This window comes from Bos grunniens, chromosome 4 (genome assembly GCF_055505025.1).
Source record: "Bos grunniens cultivar Pamir isolate PY7600 chromosome 4, Bosgru_T2T1.0, whole genome shotgun sequence".
NCBI classification, from domain to species: Eukaryota; Metazoa; Chordata; class Mammalia; order Artiodactyla; family Bovidae; genus Bos; species Bos grunniens.
In genome coordinates, this window is record NC_141168.1 from 17,269,440 (window position 1) to 17,295,207 (window position 25,768).

Genomic DNA, 25,768 nt, shown 5'->3' on the forward strand with positions numbered 1-25,768 from the left:
ACAGATGTGAAAATGTAGTCTTGCAAAGAATTCTTTTTCTTATTTGGCTGTCATCTCAGATGTATAATTTGTATTAGTGGCAGTATATTCTGTTGAATTTTAACTTAAACTGAGATTCAAATTCCATTTGTATTATCTTAAATATTACAATACTGGGTGCTATTTCCATGGAAACTTAGTATACACAAAAGAGAACAGGGATAAAGCTCTAAGGTAAAATTTACTAGTAAATGAAGAAAATGTATCAATGGAAGAAGAAAAGCACCTCCTCTAAACAGGAACATGTCCATGTATAGCTTTGTTTCATTTTTGTCATCAAAGTGCAAAGAGATTACCTGTTACAAGCCATGTAACAAAAATGAAGTCAGTTTAAGTGTCTTGAAATAGATTGCATGTAACAATCTCAAAGCTTGGAGGAAGGTGACATAGCTGAGTCACATATTATCAAAGGTTTTAATTAACTTAGGAACATCTACTGAAGAGAAGCTATTTAAATTTCAGAGCAATATAATATCATTAAGGAAACACTGTAAGTTAGAATGATAGGTAAATCTTTTCTGGCACATCCCTCCATCTGAAAATTGTTTAAGTTTTTAAACATGTTATCACACAACATGCTGCCAATGGGTAACAATGATCCAGAACATGCACACGTTCTAAATATGAAGAATCCTGATTTTATCAATATACCAATATAAAAAGAACTGTGCACATTTAGCTATTAAATTAATAAAAGTTTTAACAGTTTATAGCTTCTAAATTGAACAAATAGATAATCAAAGTAGCATGTAAAATAATCAGTGAAACAGATTAAAAAAAAAACAAAAAACACCCAGCCCTTCTATCAACAAGTATGTACCATAAAATAGTTCTGTGCCAGTCTAGCTCCAAGTGAGCCTATTATGGTAATCAAAGGGCTAGAAACGGGCCTTGTTATCTTACTAAACACAAAGATGTGAGGCGCTCTTGGCTCCCTCTTCCATACATTTTGAAGGAAATCTCCTGGACTTAAACAGTCTTTAGTTAATATACTTGAATAAACACTGTTTCATATGGTAATATTTTTAAGAGTAAACAGAAATTTCCCAAGTCCAGATTTACTGATGTCTAAAATCTTATGCGCCATCACATCTTTTTTTATGCCCCACTTCAGGTCCTTGGACCACTCCAGTGATCACGCCATACCTCCTCAGCTTCTCCCTTTCTTCTCTCTCCCTTTCTTCTCTTCTTTTCAGCCGTTCTTGGTTTCTTTTCTCCTGCTTCTCAGCTACAACTCTCTTAAAACACAACGACAGTTCAAAATAATATTAAATGAGAAGCATTATTTACCGGGCCCATTCTTAGCATTATCCTCAACTTTACCATATCGAATATCAAAACTTTTTAATACCAATTCAATTTGAAGTTTTGTCAGGTTTAATCACTACACTTACAAGTCTGGTTTCCAAAATCTTTCCTCCCTTTCATATAAAATTTCATATTTCTCTATGACTTCTTAATGATATTTCAAAATCACTTTTAAGATTTTTCTCCTCTTTTATCTTCTAAATTCTTTAAAAATGATTTAAAAAAATCAATCATTATAAATCACTATTTCCATGCTCTATGATTTCCAACACAGAAATGTCTTCTGTTGACTTCTAGTTACAATCCTGATGCTACTACTTTTAAAAATACCAGTGATAAACTAACAACAAAAGAAATAAAAATAAAATAAAATAAAATAAAAATACCAGTGAAATGCTCAACAGTTCTGCTTCTAGGTCTGTATTTGGTACCCAATCAGGTACCATTTTTATCTTTGAGCCCAATGATCATTTGCTATGGTGACACATTTGTAATTTCAAAAAACTTACCCAAGATCATCTAAGTTACTCAGAATACTGGACAAGAGCTCACATTAAACTAAAAATATGGAGAAATCCCTAGGTGATTTGATTCTACATTATTTTAAATGCCCAGCTACGGATGCTGGGTTAATTTCAGTGATAACTACACAAGAAGTCACTACTGGTGTTTGCCATCTTTAAGAAAGTCCTCAATTCATGACAAAATGCAACAGTGCCAATTAAAAAAAGACAAAAAACAGCTAGCCACATCAGACTGCTGAAAAGTAAACTGGCCCTATCCATTGACTGTGCTCACTTTCAATGGTTTAGAAATATCCTTTTCTGTCTTTGTTTATCTTCTCAGAAGAATTTGGCAGACAAGTAAGAGTTGTGTTGCCTTTCTCACATCAGCCTATTTAAATGACACAGACTGTCCATTTAAAAAAATAGGTTTCTAAGCTTTCTCAAGTGGGAGCAGAAGCATAAAACTAGAGGTTTTAAAATCTGCTATTTAGTGAACTGCAAAATATTTAAAATATTATCATTTTTTTAATCTTCCTTTAAATGTTATATTAACATTATTACCAGTTTTTTTTTTTTTTTTTTAAAGAAAGTATCATTGGAAATTTTAGGGGGCTTGTAGGATTTTCTAACCCAGTTTGCAAGATTCCTACCTGATTCAATATAATGTCCAAGAGAAAATATTATCTCCACCAACAATAAGAGGATTTTTAAAGTTTGTCAGATATCCATTAAACAAGCTATTTCCATTTACAATCCTACACAAAATCCTATAATCTGAATTATTAACAGAATCACAGTTAAGAATAGTCTTCAATATCAAAGAAAAATACTACACAAAATGAGTGGCTATAACTGTAAAAAGTGTGGGATATTAATTTACCAATGTACCTTTAATTCTTCAAGCTTCTCTCTTATTTCAATAAATCCCAGGTGCAGTTTACCCCCAAAATGATCAGCCAGTCGTCTGTCATTATCATGAAGACCTAAATAGGCAGAGCAAACTTCACAGACTCGAAGTTTCTGCTGCTGGAAACTGGAAGCGGGCATAGAATTCCGATAAACTTCCTAAACAAAAGTGAGAAAAACCATGTTCATATAAACTGCATTCAAATCACACAATTAAACAAAATTCACTATGTTCATACAAAAAAAAATGCTTCTAGTGAACATACGAAAGTATGGCTATTTTGTCATGAAACAGATTTCCCCCCCTTACTCCCATCCTCCGTCCTCAAGACTTCTCCACTAGAAATGAAAGATCAGAGCCTCAAATTACCTTTTGCCAGAACTACAATAACATTAACAGGATATAACTTTCTTCAAAGGTTTTCTCTTTCTGTTTTCTGTATTTTTTTGTTAAAAATGAGATGCAGCAACCTCAAAAATATACACTAGTGAAGAATCAAGGTAGTCGCCGCCCATGCTTGCAGAAAAGGAATGCACGCCTTCCATACTGTTACAGCTTCCTTCCACGTATCGTTCTCCCCACGATGTAAATACAGACAAGGCCTACAAAAAACTTCGCCTCAAACAGAGCAGCTCTATAAGACATAGATGAAAGGTGCCTTACTGAGATTAAGAGGTCTTGGACTCATCATTTTACTTATACTAAGGAGATAATAAATTAGTATATTTGTGCATCCACTCTACCCTTTTTCCTTATACTGACAGAATTCTGATTTGTTTGAGGCAGCAGCATGCCCATATAAAAGCATGACATTTCCAAGTTTCCACATAGCTTTGGCTAAGGAAATATAAGTGGACACTGCTGGAGAAAATCTATAGGAGGTTCTTTAAGCATCCGCCTTGCAAAGCAAAGGACACCAGTTCAATCCCTGGTCTGGGAAGATCCCACACAGCACATCTACTGAGCCAGCACTCCAGAGCCCGTGCTCCGCAACAAAAGCAGCCACTGCACCACAACTGGAGAGTAGCCCCCATTTTCCACAACTAGAGAAAGACCACATGCAGCCAAAAATAAACGAGTGAAATTTTTTCAAAAAATAATAAAATGCAGTCTCCACTTTGGGCCCAGTTTTTGTATACCAATTTTTTTTTCTTTTTTTTTTAAAAAAAAAAAAAACAGGCAATGGGAGAAATGTCTATATAGGTCTTCCACCCATTTTTTGATTTTTTTTTTTAATATTGAGCTCCATGAGCTGTTTGTCACTTTGGAGATTAATCCATTGTCTGCTGCTTCATTTGCAAATATTTTCTTCCTAAATAAGACATTTCTCCCATTTCTAGGGATTTCCTATTAGCTCAGCTGGTACAATCTACCTGCAATGCAGGAGACCCAACTTTGATTCCTGGGTCAGAAAGATCCCCTGGAGAAGGAAATGGCAACCCAATCCAGTATTCGTGCCTGGGAAATTCCATGGACAGAGGAGCCTGGCAGGCTACAGTCCATGGACTTGCAAGAGTCGGACATGACTTAACGACAAAACCACATGTTACCACGTGTAAAACAGACAGCTAGTGGGAAGCTGCTGTATGGCACCGTGTCCTTGATGACCTAAAGGGGTGGGGTGGAAGGGAGGCTCTAGAGGGAGGAGGTACAGGTATACATGTAAACAAACCACTAACACATGCCTTTGATAGGCTATGACATTGTTTCAGTGGTATTCCTCTCAAAAATCTAATGAGAAAGAAATATTGAGCAAATCCAAAGTGAAGGACATTTTACAGAATAACAGGTCTATACTTTTCAAAATGGTCAAGACCATGTAAGACAAAGACTGAGGTACCAGATTAAATAAGATTAGAGTAAGACATAACAACTAAAATGCAATACATGATCCTGGACTGGATCTTAAGCAAAAGTTTTTCTTTTCTGAAAATGAACATTATTGGGACAAATGGTAAAATATGAACAAAGTCTTCAGATTAATAGTATTGTAACAATATTATTCTGTGATTCAGACAACTGGTACTGTGGTTATATAGTAAGATATCCTTGTTTTTATGAAATACACACTGAAGTATTTAGGGATAAATAGGCATCATTTTTATAACTTATTGTCAAACAGTTCAAATACACACACACACTGATGTAGGAAGAGAATGATAAAGCTAATGTGGTAATATGCTACCATTTGAAGAGTCTGTGTGAAGGATATAGAGAATTCTTCACCTGATATTTTTTTTTTTTACTTTTCTTAAAATATTTCAAAATAAAATATTTTAAAAAAGAAAATCCGAAAGCACAAGAAAGCACAGGTCAACTCAATTTTTGTGCCTTATTATTCCTCCTCTTTCTGCTTAGGGAGAAATGAAAGGCTTTAGGCTTAGAGACCATGGTGGTACCACAAACTGTTTATTTTCTGCATTGACATTAACTACATTTTAAAAAATCCTAATATTAAGAAATTAAAACTACCTAGAATGGCTACTTGGTATACCTTTTCCCAGCCTAGAACCTTTAATCTGTGTCTCTGTATTTAGAGTGGGTTTCCTGCAGCTAGTACACAGTTAAGTCTTATTTCTTTTTGTTGTAAATCTAGTCTCACAATCTCTTTTTAATTGGACTATTGAGACTCAGACGGTAAAGTGTTTGCCTGCAATGCGGGAGACCCGGGTTTGATTCCTGGGTCGGGAAGGTCCCCTGGAGAAGGAAATGGCAATCCACTCCAGCACTCTTGCCTGGAAAATCCCATGGATGGAGGAGCCTGAGAGGCTACAGTCCATGGTGTCGCAAAGAGTTGGACACGACTGAGCGACTTCACTTTCACTATACCTCTTTTTCTGCTCCAGTGGTTTCTCTAGAGTTTATAGTATACAACTCCAACTTGTAAAAAAAGCTAGAATCTTTTATTATAATCAGACAAAGGATAGTTCAAAACAAGGGACATTAATAGGGAGAGAGAAGGACATTTCAAAACAAAGGGTTAAATTAATCAAAAGACATAAAAATTCTAAATGTGTATTAAGCTAATAACAGAGCTTCAAAATAGATGAAGCAAAAAGTGACTAAATGGAAAGCATAAAGAAACAAATCTACAATTAGACTTCAACCACTCCTCTCAGTAAATATTAATAGCAGAGTAAGTAGGCAGGAAAACCAACACGATATAGGTAAGTTGAAAAAATCTATCAACTATCTTCACTCAAAGGACATTTACAGAACACTTCATTTAACAAGGCAGAGTATCATTCAAGTGCAAATGGAACATTCACTAAGACAGGCCATAGGCAGGGTCACAAAACCAGTGTACTGACATATTTAAGAGAACTGAAATCACAACATGTTTTCTGACCACAACAGAATTAAAATCAGTGAAAATAAAGACTAAACAGATCTCTTAAAACCCACAGGTCAGAAAAGAAATCATAAGCAATATTAGCAAATATTTAGAAATGAATGAAAATAAAAACACAACATATGAAAATCTATGAGATGCTATTGCTGTGGTTAGAAGAATGATCCAAGGGGGTTGGAGGAGGGAAGGATTGGAAGCTTGGGAATAGCAGACACAAACTATGATATACAGTATGGATGAACAACAAAGTTCTACTGTATAGCACAGGAACTATATGTATATTTCATAATTCATGATAAAATATAATGGCAAAGAAAAAAAATATGTAATGACTGAGTCACTTTGCTGGGCCTGCTAAGTTGCTTCAGTCGTGTCCGACTCTTTGCAACCCCATGGACGGTAGCCTGCCAGGCTCCTCTGTCCAAGTGATTCTCCAGGCAAGAATACTGGAGTGGGTTGCCATGCCCTCCTTCAGGGGATCTTCCCGACCTAGGGATCAAACCAGTGTCTCTTAGGTCTAACTTGCATTGGCAGGCAGTTTCTTTATCACTAGCACCACCTGGGAAGCCCAGAAATTAACACAACACTGTAAATCAACTACACTTCAGTAGAAGTAAAAAATGAAAAATAAATCAATAAAATAAACTGAATCAATGCTCTAAGCTTCTGCCTCAAAACACTATAAAAAAAAGAACAAATTACACCCAGCTGTGATACAGTTAAAAACAATGGAGACTATAGCAAAAGGGGAGAGTACAATCTTATTTGAAGGTATTTGATTTCCTGAAAAATATCGGGGGGAGGGGCAAAAAAAAAATAGAACTTTGTCTGCAGGATAGCAGATTTTGAGCTGTGCTGTCGAAGAAGAATGAGAGGAGGCTTCCAGTGTGCTAGCAGACTATAATGAGGAAGGAAGAAAAGGGAGAATACTATAGTTGCATGGGGATGGAGAAGGGGGTAGGGTATCATAGTGACCATGGATATGAATACTGTATGTGTGTGTCTGTGTGTGTGAGAGACGTTTCAGTTCAGTTCAGTTTACTCGCTTAGTCGTGTCCAACTCTTCACGACCCCATGAATCGCAGCACGCCAGGCCTCCCTGTCCATCACCAACTCCCGGAGTTCACACAGACTCACGTCCATCGAGTCAGTGATGCCATCCAGCCATCTCATCCTCTGTCATCCCCTTCTCCTCCTGCCCCCAATCCCTCCCAGCATCAGAGTCTTTTCCAATGAGTCAACTCTTCGCATGAGGTGGCCAAAGTACTGGAGTTACAGCTTTAGCATCATTCCTTCCAAAGAAATCCCAGGGCTGATCTCCTTGAGACGTTGTTTAGGTAATTTCAATTTCAACAGATCAATGACTCTAAATTCCAAAACAACCACTAGTTTTGATATATAACCCATTGGCACGACATAAACTAGATATTTATTTTTAAACTGGTTTAAATTTCCTTTAACTTTTCAGTAACTTCTGATCAAATATATGTTCTTTTGGAAGTACAGATGCTAAGGCTCTAGAAACTGTAACTATAAACTACCTCTGCTTCTCTTTTTTTTGCCCGTGCTTTTTCCACTTCATCCATTACTTTCTGGGATTCCTCCACATTTCCTTCAGCTCCTAGCTGCTCCACCTTGGCCAACAATTTGCCAATTTCTTCATTTAACTCATGAACACGTTCTGCCTAGAAAGAAACAGAAAAGATGATCATGAATAAAAATCAGCACGTACCAAAGTTCAAAATATTTCGTAAGTGTTCAGAAAAGACGTTTGAGCTATCTAAGGCAATATAACTAATGCTTTTCTGAGCATATCATAAATGAATTGGTGGACATTAGAGTATTTTGAGCCTGCCTGCCTTTACTTGTGAGTTCAGGGAGACAACTGATCTCAATATAACTACTGCTTTTTAACCTCTGCTTTGGCAGTGTATTCCAAGTATAAAATACATTTTCTTCCACATTCTGGAACTCTGTACCTTTCCAAACCATCTCTTTCTGTTCTCTGACTTCACAACAAATCTGTTATGTTTCCCAAACTCACCCTGTTGTTTTCTTCCTCTCTGACTTTCCACATACTGCTCTCTCTTGCTAGGATGTCGTCCATTATCTCCTTTACCTGCCTCATGCGTGTCTATCCTTTCAGTAAGATCCAACTGAACAGTCTATTATGTGAACAATCAATAGTCACACCTCACCCTCACTTAAGACACTTAAGCAGAGAGCATCATACACTCCTTTGTGCCATCTTTGTATCTTCTATGACAATTTTATCTGTATCACATTACTCTGTATGCCATTTTTGTATTTCCAATGCCTAAGATACGCTCAAATATGAGTAAAAGAAATGAATTGGGGGATATTCTTTAAAGTGAAGATATGGCTTTAAAGTCCAACATATCTATCTGGTTTATGGCCAAACCAATTAACAGCTATGTAATTGTGGCCAGATTACCACACCCGAATCTACTTCCTCATCTGAGAAGTAGGGATAATACCTATCTCTCAAGGTTGTGAGAGATGAGAAAATGTGCCTTGTATATGCATGTGGCATATTACTAATATTCAGTATACCAGCATGGCACCTTTCTCCCATGGTCCATCCCTTTCCATTGGGATTATTTCTTTCCTTGTCTTCTGATATACCACCTCATCACCACCGTTATGGGTATCTAGTTCATTCCTATTGTTTTAATGGCACATGACAGTCTTTATTCTGGCTAGAAAGTAAGTATTCAGCCTATATGGCCAATTAGCAAAAAAGGTTTTGATTTGATATTGACATCCAATCCCAACAAAGTAGTGTGCCAATAATCTTTACTCCTTAAATTTCCCTCAATCCAAGATATTTGTCCCTCAAAGAAATTTCCAATTGTATTATCACTATTGTCCTACTTTAACAAAATGGTATTTTCCTCAAGTATCTGCCACAGAAAGACTGCATTAGTGACCAAAGCTCTTCACCCTCCTGCACCTGTGCCCTTTGCTATGTGAACACCATCATACGCTGACTCTGAACTTGGCCATGTAACTAACTGGCTTTGGTTAACAGGATGGTAGCAAATATGACATAAGGGAATGCTTAAAAACTGCTTGTACGATGGGGCTTGATACTATTGCACCTCTGCTACCACCATGAGAATATGTTCAGGCCAGACTTCTGGCCTCCAGCTGACTAGAAGACATGAGTGAGCCCAGCTTAGAGGAGTAACTGCCTAGTCAATTTCAGCTTAAGTTACTGATTACAGACTCATGAGCTAAATAAATTCTTAATGTTTTAAGTTTTGAGGTAACCTGTCAGCATTTTTGTAGTGATGGGTAACTAATACAAAGCTTTATAAACCAATATAGCTGGGGTCTAGCCAACTGCTATGGATCTCTTCCTACCAGGAGATATGAAATCCCATGTACTTTAGGACACCTATCTTTATAGTCCCCATATTAAGAAAACTTTCCAGAAAAAAGTTGGTTATACATAATCCTCTCCTCAGACAAGGGATCCATTTCACTTTGTATACACATATCTGAGCACTACATTTAATGACGTTACCTAAACTCTATTGGATAACTTTGTCTCCATTCTGCATTTTCATAAAATGTGCCAGACTACACTGAATGGTACACAACATTATAAAGCAGTGAATCATCAAATCAGCTAAAGTCAATATGTGGACTTCGGAACTCTGATTTAACACACCAACTCTACATAGGAAAATGAATTCATTCTGGGTATTGGATGATATTAAAAATTTGTTACCTTTATGAATGTAATTTTGTGGTTATGTTTTAAAGGTGAAATGATATGACATCTACAATTTGCTTTTCAAATAATGAAATAGCAGAAGACTGATGCCTTTGAATTCATTGGGATTCACTGTACTTTTCTCTCTACTTTATGCATAAGTTCACAACAAAACATTTTTGCCTAAGAATGAGGTACTGATACACACAACTTGTATGAAACTGAAGGACGTTGTACTGACTATAAAAAGCCAATCTCAAAAGGATACAACCTGCATGATGCCATTTATGCAATATTCAATAAAATAATTACAGAGATGGAAAATAGATTAGTGGTACCCAGGGCCTAGAGAGATACAGGAACGAATGTGGCTATAAAGGGGTAATATGAGGGAGTATTGTGGTGATGCTACAGTTAAGTATCTCAATTACAGTGGTAGTTAACCGTTACACATGTGACGAAATTGCATACAGCTGCACACACATGCACAACTAATGAAATGTGAATAAAATGTAAGGACTGGCCCAGTTATCAACTTCATGGCTTTGACACTATTAATTATGTAAGATGTTAACATAGGGGAGGACTAGAGGAAGAGTATGCAAAATCTCTACATATGTCTCTGCAATCTCCTATAAATCAGATCAGATCAGTCGCTCAGTCGTGTCCGACTCTTTGCAACCCCATGAATTGCAGCACACCAGGCCTCCTATAAATATAATTATTAAAAAATAAAAAGTCATAAAAAGTATACCTCAAAGTATAGTAAGGTAAAACTACTTTGTATTAATGAAATAATTGAACATCTTACCTTCGCTGCAACTTCAGCACTAATTTCTTCTTGAGTTTCTGCTAATCTTTTCTTAGCCACTTCTGTTCTTCGATCACAATCTGCAATGAATGACTGCAGATGATCCATAGCCTACAAAGTTTAATTAAGACAATTACTGTAAGAAAAATCAACTGTATCTGTAAATATCTTTACTCAAAAAGTATACTTTATTATTTTAAATGCTACTATGGGAATAAAAAAAAAAAGTGAGTTCAACTACAAATTGAAAACCACTATCATCATCTATCAAATCTACAAAGAACAAACATAAAAATTCCCAGAAAATGTAAGGCTGTAAGGAAACCGCCACTCTCACACTTTGCTGAAGGAATCACAAACCAGTGCAGGCTCAATAAAAAGGCAATATGGTAATCTTTATCAAAAGCCTTAACAATATGCCCTGACTTAGTAACTTTTACTTCTAGGAATCCATTTTAAGAAAGTAATCAGAGGTATATGGAGAAATTAATATTCAAAAATGTTCTTCACAGTGTTAAATGGGGAAATATCCAGGTAACATGTAGAGAACTTAATCTTCAGTCATTTAAAAAAGGTGTCAGTAGAACACGTAAGGACCTAAGAAAATGCTCATGCTTCATTTGTAAATAAAGTTACAAAATGGTATATGCAGTACGAGCCCAATTTTGTAAAATAAAAAAACAGTAGAAAAATTGACAAGCATACGTTAGATATTAACAATTTCTGAATATATGGATAATTTTTAGTAATCTGTTTTTCTGTGTCCTTCAAATTTTCCACAATGAAAATGTTACCATCAGGAACAATTGCTCTTTTCTCAAAGAATAAACCACTGAGAATTTTGTAAAAATCTACATCAGTATTTACATAGATGTTTATCAGGCATATGTTAGTATGTCTATAAATAAATCACAGTTCATATAAAACTAAGCTTTAAAGATGTATTCCCAACCCAACCAATTTAGACTTTCATATCTTACTGTACAGAAATACAGCTAATTCAAAACTTCAATGTTTAAAAATATAAATTTATTAGACACACATAAAATTCTAAAAATGGTTATTTAACCCATGAATTTCATGAAAATGTAAAACCTTTTATCTGTGATGAAAAAGAAATAGTTATTTAACTCTTAATTAACTTAAATTTTATTTTTAAAAAATGATGGAACTAATCAATAGTGTTGGGTCAACTAAGCAGCTATGTAGAAAGTGAGACCTATACCTCAATTCCTTGTAACAGAATAAATTTAATTCACAGATTCAAATACATAAAACAAAGCCATAAAAATACCAGAAGAAATAATGAAACAGAATTCTTATCACAGCAGGACAGGGAAGGCCTTTTGACTTAATTTAACAGATTTTTAACAGTTAATAAACGACACAACTACACAAATATTTTGCAAAACTCACAACTTCCAAAAAAGAAATAGAAAAAAAACCACAACATATTATCTGAGATAAGGGACTAATTTTCATTATATGTAAGGTGCTATTTAGTACAAATCAAGTAGAAAAATACTAACATCCAGGACTTTCCTGGTAGTCTGATGGCTAAGACTCCCTGCTTCCACTACAAAGGGTGTGAGTTTGATCCCTGGTTGGGGAGCTAAGATCCCATATGCCACATGGCAAAAATTAAAACACACACACACACACACACACACGTATCTGAAATTAGTAAATAGCACCCCCCACACATACACACAAAATGATGTACACTGAAAGTTCACTGAAAAGGATATATAAATAGATCTTAAATACATGAAAAATTTTCAAACTTACTTATAATAAGAAATGCAAATTAAAATTGTACTTATAGTCCATTTCATTTATTAAAGCTGCAAGGAAATCGTGACCAACACACTATATGGCATATGGGAAATAGTTTCAAACATACTTGTGGGAGTATAAGATTGAAAACCCCACACCCATACATCTAGATGTTGGTGAATTTCTGCAGTATTTTATGCCCAGTGTACGTTAAATCATAACAAATTCACTTAAGGCATTTCCCCAACTGCTCCAGCCCCATATTAAAATTATGTTTACATAGATGACTTCATTTCCATTAGCAGAAATTCTTGGAAGTTCAAAGAAGTAAATGGGGGGCAGGGGAGGGGAGGTGGCTATTTACTACTTTTCTCCCAAACCAAATAAACCATCTGTTACCTCACTGATAAAATATACCATAAGGTTTATGGTCATCAGTATGTTTTATATAATGCTGATTAGTATGTCTTCTACTTTAAAAAAATCACGACTACTCTCATGTTTGTATAACAAGTTTGAGCCTTTTAGATACCTATATAGCATCTTCTATTTCCTCTAATATTTCTTCTCTTAAGCACATTAAAAAAAAAAAAAAAACAAAATAAAACACTGCCCTTAATATCTTCCCTCTCTTTACACGTATACTTATAGATACAAAAGCAAGTATGAATATAAAAATTCAGTTAATTATTAAAGGGTTTTATATACACTAGAAATTAGTTGTTTACATTTTTTTTTAAGTTGTCTACATTTAAAATGGTTATTTTCTTAATCACAAATACCTAATTGGGAAGAACATCCTTAATTTTCAAATCAATGTATGAATTACACAACTTTCACACACTTTCTTAAAATATGCAGTTTCATCTCATATTTTTCAAAATTATCGTTAGGAAAGTACATAATCCTACTAGTTTAGTATTGCCCTTCATGTGTGTGTTGTGTGTGTTAGTCACTCAGCTGTGTGTCTGACTCTTGGTGGACTTCCCTTAAACCATCCTTCATATTAACCACAAAAATAAGATGATTTTTCTAAGAGGCTTTTCCATTAAGAAATATCAATCTATATTCAAAATATTTTACTGCAAAAGGTAATCCAACTTGTTAAAACAAAATCACATACATCAAGTTCAAAGAAAAAATCTTGTTCTTTGGATGCGATTTCATAATCTGCTCTTAAAGCCAGGTCATGGACTTTCAGACATTCTCCAAGATCCATTCTCTGGAGGAGGAAAAAAGACACATATTATTAAAACAGAAAACACTTTTTTCAAAAATTCATTAACAATCACAGTTCTCTTCAGAATAATTATTGAGTCATACAGATGCTTCTTTATTTATGGATTTTTCGAATCATGCAAACTTTCATAGACAACTATAAAACTAGGTGCCAGAAAAAACCCAAATGAATTCTATCTACCAACAGATGGGAAAGATGATTACTTTTGTACTTAAGAACAAATAGAAAAGGAAAAGCCTGTCAGAAACTGAAAAAAGCTTCTCACTTCTACCTCAAGACATTTCAGTTGGTTGTTTAAGACAAAAAAAGATAAATTTAAAATCAAACTAGCAGAACGTGTAAACCAAACTGCTGAATTATACTCAATATTTTATGAATAACATTCTAACTTTCAAATAAAGATGAAGTCCTCAAACAACAGACTGGTAATCTTGATATGGATTCCAGACAAGACTCCAGGTGAACTAGTAAAGAGGTACTTTATTAAAACCCATAACAATTTGACAGAGTAAGTATCTAGCCCCACTATGATTAGCATATGTCAGGAAAATAAATACCTACTTGGTATTTATTTATACCAAGTTAAGTATTTATTTCAATAAGGAATCTAGTAGGAACCTTCTATGGGAATTCCAATTCGACATTATTTACCTTTCCTGGTGGCTCAGACAGTAAAGAACGTGCCTGCAATATAGGAGACCAAGGTTCAATCCCTGGATCGGGAAGATCCCTTAGAAGAGAATGGCTATCCATTCCAGTATTCTTGTCTAGAAAACCCCATGAACAGAGGAGCCTGGAGGGCTAGAGTCCACAGAGTCACAGAGTCCCCAGTCAACAGGACTGGAGTCTAATGGTTTTACTTTTTCACCCAATTAGAAGATTTCCTCGTATCTGAGACAAAAATCTCTAAAAATCTGTCCATTTTTACATGTATCTGGACAACTGATAAGATCTTTCATGAAATTCTTTTAGAAGCATATTATGTAAAAAAAAAATGGGCTCGCTGTAAAGATAATTAGATGTGATTAAAGGTGATCATGGCATCTGGTCCCATCACTTCATGGCAAATAGATGGGGAAACAGTGGAAACAGTGGCAGACTTCATTTTTTGGGGCTCCAAAATCACTACAGATGGTGATTTCAGCCATGAAATTAAAAGACGCTTACTCCTTGGAAGGAAAGTTATGACCAAACTAGATAGCATATTCAAAAGCAGGGACATTACTTTTCCAACAAATGTCCGTCTAGTCAAGGCTATGGTTTTTCCAGTGGTCATGTACGGATGTGACAGTTGGACTGTGAAGAAAACTGAGCGCCGAAGAATTGGTGCTTTTGAACTGTGGTGTTGGAGAAGACTCTTGAGAGTCCCTTGGACTGCAAGGAGATCCAACAAGTCCATCCTAAAGGAGACCAGTCCTGGGTGTTCATTGGAAGGACTGATGCTGAGGCTGAAACTCTAGTACTTTGGCCACCTCATGCGAAGAGTTGACTCATTGGAAAAGACCCTGATGCTGGGAGGGATTGGGGGCAGGAGGAGAAGGGGACGACAGAGGATGAGACGGCTGGATGGCATTACCAACTCGATGCACATGAGTTTGGGTGAACTCCGGGAGTTGGTGATGGACAGGGAAGCCTGGCGTGCTGCAATTCATGGGGTTGCAAAGAGTCGGACAGGACTGAGCTACTGAACTGAACTGAAAGGTGATCAGAGCAAAGCAGATTTTCCAATTGGAGTTATGATATCCCATCACTGAAATGTGACAGAATCTCTATAAGGGTGGTAAAAGGGAATACAGTAATTCAAAAAGCTAAATGTTCCTTTTGTATTTATTACACAAATATATATAAAGTAAAACTACAAAAAAACATTGCAGCAGTAAAATTATTCCTTCAACTGAGTCCCCAACTTGTGCCAAGCACTATGTTAGGTGCAAGGGACATAGCACTAAATGACAAAGATATTGGTCTCTGACCTCACGGAGCTGACATTCTAGAAGAGGAGAAGTTAATAATAAACCATATTTGTATCTCTGAACAATGTTAAGTGATCTAGCAAAACAGTAACATTCCTATTACTAGGGGAAGCTACTTGGGATAAGGTTGTCAGAGAAGCCCTTTCTGATGAGGCTACATTCCAACTGGATCTAGAAAAGTGAGAGGAAGCAGACTAACCTTAGGGAAAGCTAAGAAGAGAGTCTTTCAGTTTTACAGATTTAGAAAGCAGATCTTTAAGAAAATATATACAAGTGTAACTCAAGAGGGAAGTTTCTAGAAGCAAGGAACAGGACTAACGTATCTATAGCACACAGGTCTGGGTCTTACCTCTGTATATATTACCTAAAAATGACTCTGCCTATTTAACATTTTTGCAACCACCTGGACATATAGAAGGATATGATCAACAATTCTGTGCAATATCCCAAGCGAAAAAGGATAGTGAATTTACTGGATTAAGATTCAAAAATACTGATATACCAGATTAAATTTAATATGAAGAAATAAGTGCAAAGTTCTAAAGGACTTTCCTGGTGGCTCAGTTAGTAAAGAATCTCTGCCTGCAATGCAGAAGACCCAGGTTCGACCCCTGGGGTCAGGAAAATCCCCTGGAAAAGGAAACAGCAAACCACTCCAGTATTCTTGCCTGGAGAATTTCATGGACAAAGAGGAGCCTGGTGGGCTACACACAATCCATGGGGTCACAAAGAGTTGGAAATGACTAAATGACTAATATTTTCACTTTCACAGTTACATCAAAAAATGAAATTTATAAATAACTAAATATAAGGAAAAAAATCAGACAAACTGAAAAACTTGCTAGTCAAGAGTAAGGGTTACAGGGTGGCATGACTGAGATTAAGTTAAGTGATACAATAGTAATTTATAGGATATAATATGAGCAAGTGAGAATACTGTTACTGAAAGCTGGTTTAAAAGCAAGTCCCTCTCTTCCAAAACACACATTCTGTGTGCTAACACATTTCAAAAGTGATATGAATAAATTAGTGTCTCAAAACAAAGCTTTACAAAATAGCCAGAGAACAGATGTAACTAAACTGGAGAATTAAGATGTGAAAAGTCAACTGAAGAACTTTTTAAGATGGAATCAGACAAAGATTGTATTATGGCCCCAAGGGACTCCAGAGACACTTTGGTCATCTTAACATAATACATTCTAATCTAATGCTATTCAAAAGATGGACAAGCTTTCTTGGCAGTTACTTGAGTTTCCAGGTAACAGAGATTCAAATACTGTTTAGACAACTACTTCTTTGGGGTACTCAATAAAGAATTCGAACATCAGGTAACTGTTAGTCTTTCTTCCAACTCTGAGATTTTATGACTATCTTTGGAAAAAAAAAAAAAAGGTTCTCAAAACTGTATTACCTTGGTTCTTAATTATGTAAAGGAATGAATGGGAAAATATAAATAGACAATGTCCTCAAAGTTATCCTTTGGGAAATAATAAGGACTATTCACCACCATTATAAAAGTCATCACACTAATGGTTTAAAGCAGGCTGGAACCCAACCCCGAGGCTGGAACCAGTCCATGGCCTGTTAAGAACCAGGCCACACATCAGGAAGTGAGCAGTGGGCGAGTAAGCCAAGCTTCTTCTGTATTTACAGCTGCTCCCCATTGCTTGCATTACCACCTGAGCTTCACCTCCTGTCAGATCAGAGGTGGCATCAGATTCTCACAGGAGTGGGAACCAGCCTGTGAACTGCACATGCAAGGGATCTAGGTTGCTCCTTACAAGAATCGCTCTGAAACCAGTCCTTCATATTCAGTCTGTGGAAAAATTATCTTCCATGAAACCAGTCCTTGGTATCCAAAGGTTGCTGCTACTGCTGCTTCTAAGTCGCTTCAGTCGTGTCCGACTCTGTGCAACCCCATAGACGGCAGCCCACCAGGCTCCACTGTCCCTGGGATTCTCCAGTCAAAAACACTGGAGTGGGTTGCCATCTCATTCTCCAATGCATGAGAGTGAAAAGTGAAAGTGAAGTTGCTCAGTCGCTTCCGACTCTTCTCGATCCCATGGACTGCAGCCCACCAGGCTTCTCCGTCCATGGGATTTTCCAAGCAAGAGTACTGGAGTGGGGTGCCATTGCCTTCTCCGATCCAAAGGCTGGGGACTACTAAAGTGTCACTGTGATGCTGAGGATGCTGAGATTTTTCCAGGCTCCAATGCTTACTCTCAATCATTAGTCCATGGATTAACAAACTAAGGAGATTTCCAGTGAGAAGCAACAGCAACTGAAACTTTCTACAGATGTCTGGAAATTCAAAGCTGTTTATTAGGCAATGCTTATTAAAACAAAACAAAACAAATAACTAGAAAAACACTTAATACCCTTTAAAAAAATTGCAGGAAAATAAGAGGAATGAAAGAAGTTAATGGCAAAAGAATGTTCTTCCCCTCTGTTACACTAGCCTGTTGATTTAATAATATCTTAATATTACTCATCCCAACAATCCTATTTACACATATTTCCACAGCTATAGTTGTTCATGCTACACTTACTTCATCAAATGTTAGTATGTCAGAGTTGGAAATGCCTTTGATCTTGGGAGCAGTTCTGAATCTGAACTTGGATTTAAATATTATCAGTGGAAGCTTCTGAAAATAGGCCCAAGCCCTAACCTCCAAAAACTGAATTGTAAAAGTCCCCCAGAAGTTTTTAATGCACAGTGTTGTGACTCACTATTTGATCTAGTTTTATCCCCATTTCAAAGAGGACGGAACTGAAGCACACAGACTGCCTTCTTCAGGGCACTCATTAGGAAATCTGGTTAGAGATTTCTGCTCTAACACCTCTTCTGCTTTATTATGCTAATTCCAATTATTTCAGTGCTAATTTATCTTTTAGTATTTTTAGTCGACAATCATTCCCCATCACATCTAAAAAAGCTCTGTACTGCAGATATTCAAAGCAGCTGTCTAATGCCTTTACTTCAGCAATCTCCCTTATTTTTACCTTGTGCTTAACTGTATTTCCAATCTGTTTTCAGAAACATGTTAATTGCCTCACTGCGCTTAACCTAAACATCTGTCGTCCACCCATACTATCCTTTGGCAAGAATTCCAGGCTCCCCCCGCCCCCCGCCCTCGTCTATCTTTAAATTCACACCACACAACCAATCAAAACAAAAGCAACTATGTGGATCAAGAACACAATGAACACTAAAAAAAGATCCAATTATGTCACTACAGCAAAGTTGGAATCTGGGTGAAAGGAGTAGAGCTGGGGGAATATGTGCCTTGTGGGGGACTCATGGAAGGGAAAATGTGAGCTCCACAAGGATAAAGACTTTTTTCTACTTTATCCATTACATATCTGGGTCTATACATCAAAATGCTTGAAATATTTAACCTTTACTGAATGAACAAAACTGGGCAGAGAAGAACATTTGGCACAGAGGGTCCTATCCTTAAGCAAGGGTGGTCAAGATGCAAAATTGGACTAGGGCAAAATTGGTCTGAGCTCTGAAAAGGGAAGGTCTTCTTAGCCTCTCCTTGGATTTTATCCTTTTGGAGGCTCCCTTTCTTCTTAACTGTTTTGAGCTACTCTTCTGTTTTTCCCTATGCACTCCTCTCCTCCAGGAGGAAGACTTACTTGGGCTTTTCACTATGGTGGGCTAAAAGCATCTTCAGCTTTAGTCTTGTCTAGCTCACCAAAGTAGATTTGGGGGCCAAAGCTGTAGGAGCTCAAAGAGCCTAGTTATGATGAAAATTCCCCCCCACCCCCCCAGCCCAATAGCCTCAGTGCTTATTTCTTCAGGGACCTATCAGGACAGTATGTGTAAAAAGGCAGATTTTCAATTCTGGATACTAGCCATGTTTTTTCTTCAGTCTGTAACATCATTACTAAGCACTTACACTGGCGTCATATTGTGCACATGAGTATTTAAGAAGCCAAAATAAACTCAACAATTACCTGCCACTGTAAAACTGAGTGAAGGGAAAGTATAGTAATGCTCTTCATGACCCTAGTAATGTAATTAAAAAGCCACCAGAGCCAAGCATGGTAGAACCACACCATGACTAAGCATGAACCTGACTCCATCACTGATGGTGCAACAGTGCTTTGAACACTAAGTGCACGGATATTTTCTGTTGCTACTGCTTCTCTTTTGAAATAGTTGAGCTTCAAACTGAACAAAATAAAATGTTTGGTCATTTATTTTAACTTAAAATAACTATTTACGATGAAAGCCACAGGAAGAGTTTTAAATTTTTAAATTTAACAAGTAATTTACTCCATAAATTCTTTCCACAAACTTACTCTTGGTGTTTTAATTAATGCACATTTAAATTCTTAGATTATTGGGAAAATGGATAAATTCAGTTCTGCATTTTGACCTCTCCATCCTAAATCCACTTTTTCCATGAAGTCTTGATCAAATAACTATACCTGATCTTGGTAACAGAATTCTCTTACAACCTCCCAACATTTTATGTTTTACTATTTAACAAAGCTGATTCTGTTAAGTGCTTTTTAACTGTTCTTTTGAAATTCCAACACAGATCAGGTTTGCATAACCCACAACTTAGCCATTTTTAAAGAGACACTGCTGTGAGGTTGAATATTTTGTTTAGATTTTTGGATAATGGTTGAATTAAATGTAAATAAAGATGTATATACAAGCATTCCACTGCCATACTGCACACCAAAAACAAGAGCAATTAAGAGTCATTGGATAAGTAACTTAGGGAATGGCTATATTGTAAAATATTATATCTGCATTTAAAAAATATAGACCACTGATATGGAAACTTCTCCAAGACAAGTGAGAAAAATTCAAAGATGCTATTTGTTAAAACACACACACATCACACATACTCGTAAATGCACAGAAAGGAGAGTGGAAGATGTACATTAAATTGTTAACAGGGTTTAGTTCTGGGAAGAGGGGTATGACGAACAAGGGGAAACTTCTATGTTTTATGCTTTTCCTCTTCTACTTGAAGACTATATTGCCAAAGTAATAAATAAAATATGACAGACCAGGCACTGACCTGGTCTGAACTCAGAAAATATCCCATTTTCTCATTATCCCGTATCTCATTATCCATTTAACTGTGAGAAATTCACTTAATCTCTCAGAACTTCTCTTTTCTCCAGAACTTCAGGACTGCAGCACAATTTACTTACAGACTGACTACACTGTGGAAGATTCTGAATGTGAATCAACACATGCAGAACTTTCTCTGCGGCAGAGAAGAATGATGGACTACTTGGACAGGAATATGACATGATAAAACCTGTTTCAGAAGCATTAACACCACACTACTAGGTGGACGAACATCCTTGTCAGACAGCAAGCAATTTAAGAATGGACAGCAATATTGGTAAAGTACTAAAAGGAATACATACCAACTGAAGAAAAAGTAAAACAAAACCATGACAGCAGGGGAGAGAGCACAGCAAATACAAACCCTTAGTCTAGCATCTGAACCATTCCATGCATGGTTCCAATGCCAACGCTATTTTCCAAAACACAAATCATCTATACTTTGACGTTCACATCTTCACATTTTACATCTTCACTTTCTTCCTCCTCCTCCTCACAATGATAAAATCTTGCTCTTCCATCCATGTTCAGTGCCCACCTTAAGACCCAGCTTAAGAACAAGAGAAAGCTGAAAAAACTTCGGAAGAAGTCTTGAAATGACAAAACCTGGACACGAGTTTCAGTTATGCCACGATTGTTTTAAGAAGGATGTTTTAATTAGGATGTTTTAACATCCTAATTCCAATGCTGGCACTCAAAACTAACAAACTAAACATGAGTGGCGAATGAAGAGGAATGGGGCCCACTGTGAACGCACCAAGTAGCTCCTGCTTTTCCACCACTTCCCCACTTGTTAACTGCCCATTCTCACTTGAATGTTCTTCCTCCAAGTTCACTTTTTCCTGAGTGGATAAAGAAAAATAAAGCTCTTTGTTTACGATTTCTTAATGAATGTTTTTTCATGAATACAGTAGGAAATATCTCATCCATTTCTAATCTTAGATATGCAAACATAACGGGATAAGATTAAAACAGAAGGCCTTGCCTCACAAAGACCATCTAATCAAGGAGAGAAAGGATATATATAAACAAGATAAAACAAGTGACCACTCGGTAATATGGAGGGTAGGTGCTCCCCTGGGGTTCAGAGAAATCACATGTAGTGTCCTAGGCAGGATTTAAATTTGTAGAGAAACGGTTATTCCAGGCATAGAAAGGCGGATAGGCAATAATGAACATGCTGGGCAAGGACAGCAGTGAGACAACAATGAAAAAATCAGTCTGGTCCAAACAGAGGACCAAACTGATTTATTTATTCAAAGAAGAGACAGATCCAACTGAAGACTTTCAGAATTTTGACCATATATAAATACATAATAGGGAACGACCAAAAGTTTTTGAGTGGAGGCGATATATGCCAAATTTATTTCCTCTCAGGAATAACTGGCTTCTTTTCCCCACATTTAGAACTCTTCAAATGTCATCTCATCAAAATGTTTTCTCCAGTCATCCTGTCATAGCAGCCCCTTGCCCACCATCCCAGATCTAACCACGCATTTTTGTCACAGGGCTTGCAACATTCCTGAAATCACAGTGTTTCTTTTCACACTTGATTGTGAAAGAACCTTAGAAGGTAAGTTCCCATCACTGAAAGAGAAACCCCGATATACTTGTTATCTCCAGCATTTTTGCATATGACACGGAGCAGGTCCTCAATATGTATTTGTTAAGTGAATTAATGAATGAATGCTGATCTCAGCAATCAGCAACACTCCCAGATATTAAAAAAAAAATTAATTTCTTGAAAGAGAATTTTCTGTTAATTTTTACTGTGAATTTTCTTTATATTTTCCATCTAACCCTCATTAATCTGATACTCTTGCTCACCCTTTTCTATTTCTTCCTCTGCTTAATTTCATTGTTCCAAACACTGTAATAATAAATACAAAAGGGGTAGGGAACACACAAAAATCTACCTAAAGTTAGATATTTTACAAAATTGCATTATACAAACACATCAACATATATGCTTATATTTTTTGACTTTATAGACCAACAAAAAGGCTATAGGGTAATATATAGTCAAGATGTTTTAGTCAATATAAATCAGAGTAAAACATCAAATGTTTTTAAAAGTTTCCTTTGTAACTACCCTTAAATAAGGAAGGATTATACTAAGTCATTTGACCTTGCCACCAGCACATCAAGGTAGAATGCATCACATTAAAAAAAAACATTTTCAGTGATAAGACATTTTATGATTTTGCTTGATGCCTGCGGTTAATTACCTGTACAATAAAAATATGTTTTAAGTTTTCATTTATTACTATGTTTGCTTTGTGTTCACAGTCTGATTCTTCCAAACAATGCATTTATAACTCCATCCCACCTTTCTCAATGAATAGCCTCAGAGAACACACTAATTCAGATTTGTTAAAATGCAATTTTTAAAACTGTTCCTACGTCTAAAAAAGACCTAAAATGTTCAAGAGATTACTGAGTGATGATTCCTAGTTTTTAAATAATAAACATTTATTGAGAGCCATTGTACAGAAAAACCAATGTGTGGGAACTACCTGGCAGTTCAGTGGTTAGGATCCACACTCTTAACTGTGGAGGGTCCAGGTTCAATCCCTGGGGAACTAAGATCCCACAAAACACCCTGCCCCGCCCCCAAAAGAAAAACCAATGTGACAGTGAAATATACTGACCAAGTACCAGGGTATTAAAAACAATCTGCTTGAACAATGACTTCCAGACCTTATTCTTCTTTGCTTGGAAGTTACTGGTCTTTGCTACTTTATAGTGTTTCAAGAGTTATCCTAAATGACAGGTCCAAAATGTTAAGATTTACCTCAAAAAACAAACAAAAGGATGAAGAGGACATTAAGTAATTATAAATGACATAAGGTAGTTGTATGTAAAATACTTATGAAGCTGGAATATGGGGAGATGAAGCTCAGTATACAACTCTACTTTTACATAGCTGAAATTTAAGTTTCAAAAGATTTTTTCCCTCAAACTGATTCAACAGCACAGAATAAAAATGAAAAGTAAAATTAATTTGTATTTGATCTACAAAGACTGGACATGAGCACAATAGATGCACATATATTTACATATATGTACTTTTGTATTTAACCATTAATGCAAGTGTCATGGACAAATATGCTGACTGATCTTAACTAGAGACACTAAAGTAGAACAAGACCCAGAGATGGTCTCAGGGTCTCCTTTTAAAAGATTACTTCCACAAGCCTAAAGTATATTAACTTGTTTTAGGAACATGAAATGAATGACTGCAAGATTATTCAGAACAATAGAAAAAGGTTATTTCCAAAGGACAGAACCACCTGAAGCTGAACAGTTCAGGGTATTCATATCCCAAGTCAATAATACTCCAAATTATATTCAGGACTTGGTTTCAAATTTGTTTCTTTTTTTAAATGTGGACCATTTTAAGTCTTTTTTGAATTTGTTACAACACTACTTCTGTTTCATGTTTTCATTTTTTGGGCTCAAGAGACTGAACCGACACCGCCTGCATTTGAAGGCGAACTCCTTACCACTAGGACTGCCAGGGAAGTCCCCAGGACTGGGTTTTTCTTTTTTTTAATTGTAGGATAACTGCTTTACAATATTGTGCTGGCTTCTGCCATACAACAGTGTGAATCAGACACAAGTACATTTATGACCCCTCCCCTTCCTTCCTGAGCCTCCCCGGCCATTCCCCATTCCTATACCTGTCACATTGTACACGATTGAACTCCCTAAATGTAAACTGATACAGCCGCTATGGAGAATAGTATGCAGTTTCCTTAACAAGCGATGAATAAAACTATCATATGATCCAGCAATCCCACTACTGGGCACATACCCTGAGAAAACCACAACTGAAAAAGAACATGTACCCCAATGTTCAGAGCTGCACTATTTACAATACCTAGGACTTGGAAGCAACCTAGATGTTCATCAACAGATGAATGGATGAAGAAGTTGTGCTACATACATACAATGGAATATTATTAGTCAGCCATAAAAAGGACTAGGTTTTTGAAGTGTGGCTGCTGCTAAGCTGCTAAGTCACTTCAGTCGTGTCTGACTCTCTGCGATCCCGTAGACGGCAGCCCACCAGGCTCCCCCGTCCCTGGGATTCTCCAGGCAAGAACACTGGAGTGGGTTTCCATTTCCTTCTCAAATGCATGAAAAGTGAAAAGTGAAAGTGAAGTCGCTCAGTCGTGTCCGACCCTCAGCGACCCCATGGACTGCAGCCTACCAGGCTCCTTCGTCCATAGGATTTTCCAGGCAAGAGTACTGGAGTGGGGTGCCGTTGCCTTCTCTGTGAAGTGTGGCAGTAAAGATCAAATTATTCACTGGGAAGCTCTTAATGTGCCTCTGATTTCCTAGGCATCAAATGTATTTTTAGTGTAAGGCATTCTCTAGAACTGCTTGTTAAAGGAATTTTTCTAAGAAACCGAGACTAAAATACAAACAGCAAGTTTGATAATGTAAGAACATCTCAAAAGCCAATTCTGCTAAAAACCTGGGTTATCTGGCAGTTTCATAAATTGGGAAGCTCTAGAAACTGGGGGTCATAGAAATTAGGGGGAAAAAATTTCAAGCTAGTTATCTAGGCGTGTGTTTTATTTTGCTTTCCTTCTTTTCTTTTTTTATTTTAGCCATGCCACAACAGCTTAAGGGACATCTCAGTTCCTTGACCAGGGACTGAATCCAGGCCATGGCAGTGAGAATGCTAAATCCTAACCACTAGATCACTAGGGAACCTAATGTTAAAAACACTTGCTTACCAGAGGGATGGTACGGGGAGGTAGGCGGGAGGAGGGTTCAAGATGGGGAACACGTGTACACCTGTGGTGGGTTCATGTTGACGTATGGCAAAACCAATATAGTATTGTAAAGTAATTAGCCTCCAATTAAAATAAATAAATTTATATTAAAAAAACAAACACTTGCTTAAAAATCTTAAGTGTCTCAAAACAAACCCTTTCCAGAGAAAAGGTTATGAGTTTAAATTATCTACAGACTTTTTCATATATATATGTAAAACCACTG

At 36.6% G+C, this 25,768-nt stretch overlaps 1 protein-coding gene across 28 annotated transcripts in view; it reads right to left on the reverse strand.

Moving 5' to 3' along the window:
- Positions 1-25,768, reverse strand: part of LUC7L2 (LUC7 like 2, pre-mRNA splicing factor) — a 72,868-nt gene that overhangs the window by 9,837 nt on the left and 37,263 nt on the right. For all 28 annotated transcript variants that reach the window (XM_086395342.1, XM_086395338.1, XM_086395314.1 and 25 more), the window contains 5 exons: positions 13,565-13,663; positions 10,666-10,776; positions 7,654-7,797; positions 2,742-2,918; positions 1,186-1,277 (listed from right to left, as the gene is read on the reverse strand). In XM_086395342.1, the coding sequence (XP_086251468.1) occupies positions 1,186-1,277; positions 2,742-2,918; positions 7,654-7,797; positions 10,666-10,776; positions 13,565-13,663 (623 nt within the window). The remainder of the gene's footprint in view (positions 1-1,185; positions 1,278-2,741; positions 2,919-7,653; positions 7,798-10,665; positions 10,777-13,564; positions 13,664-25,768) is intronic.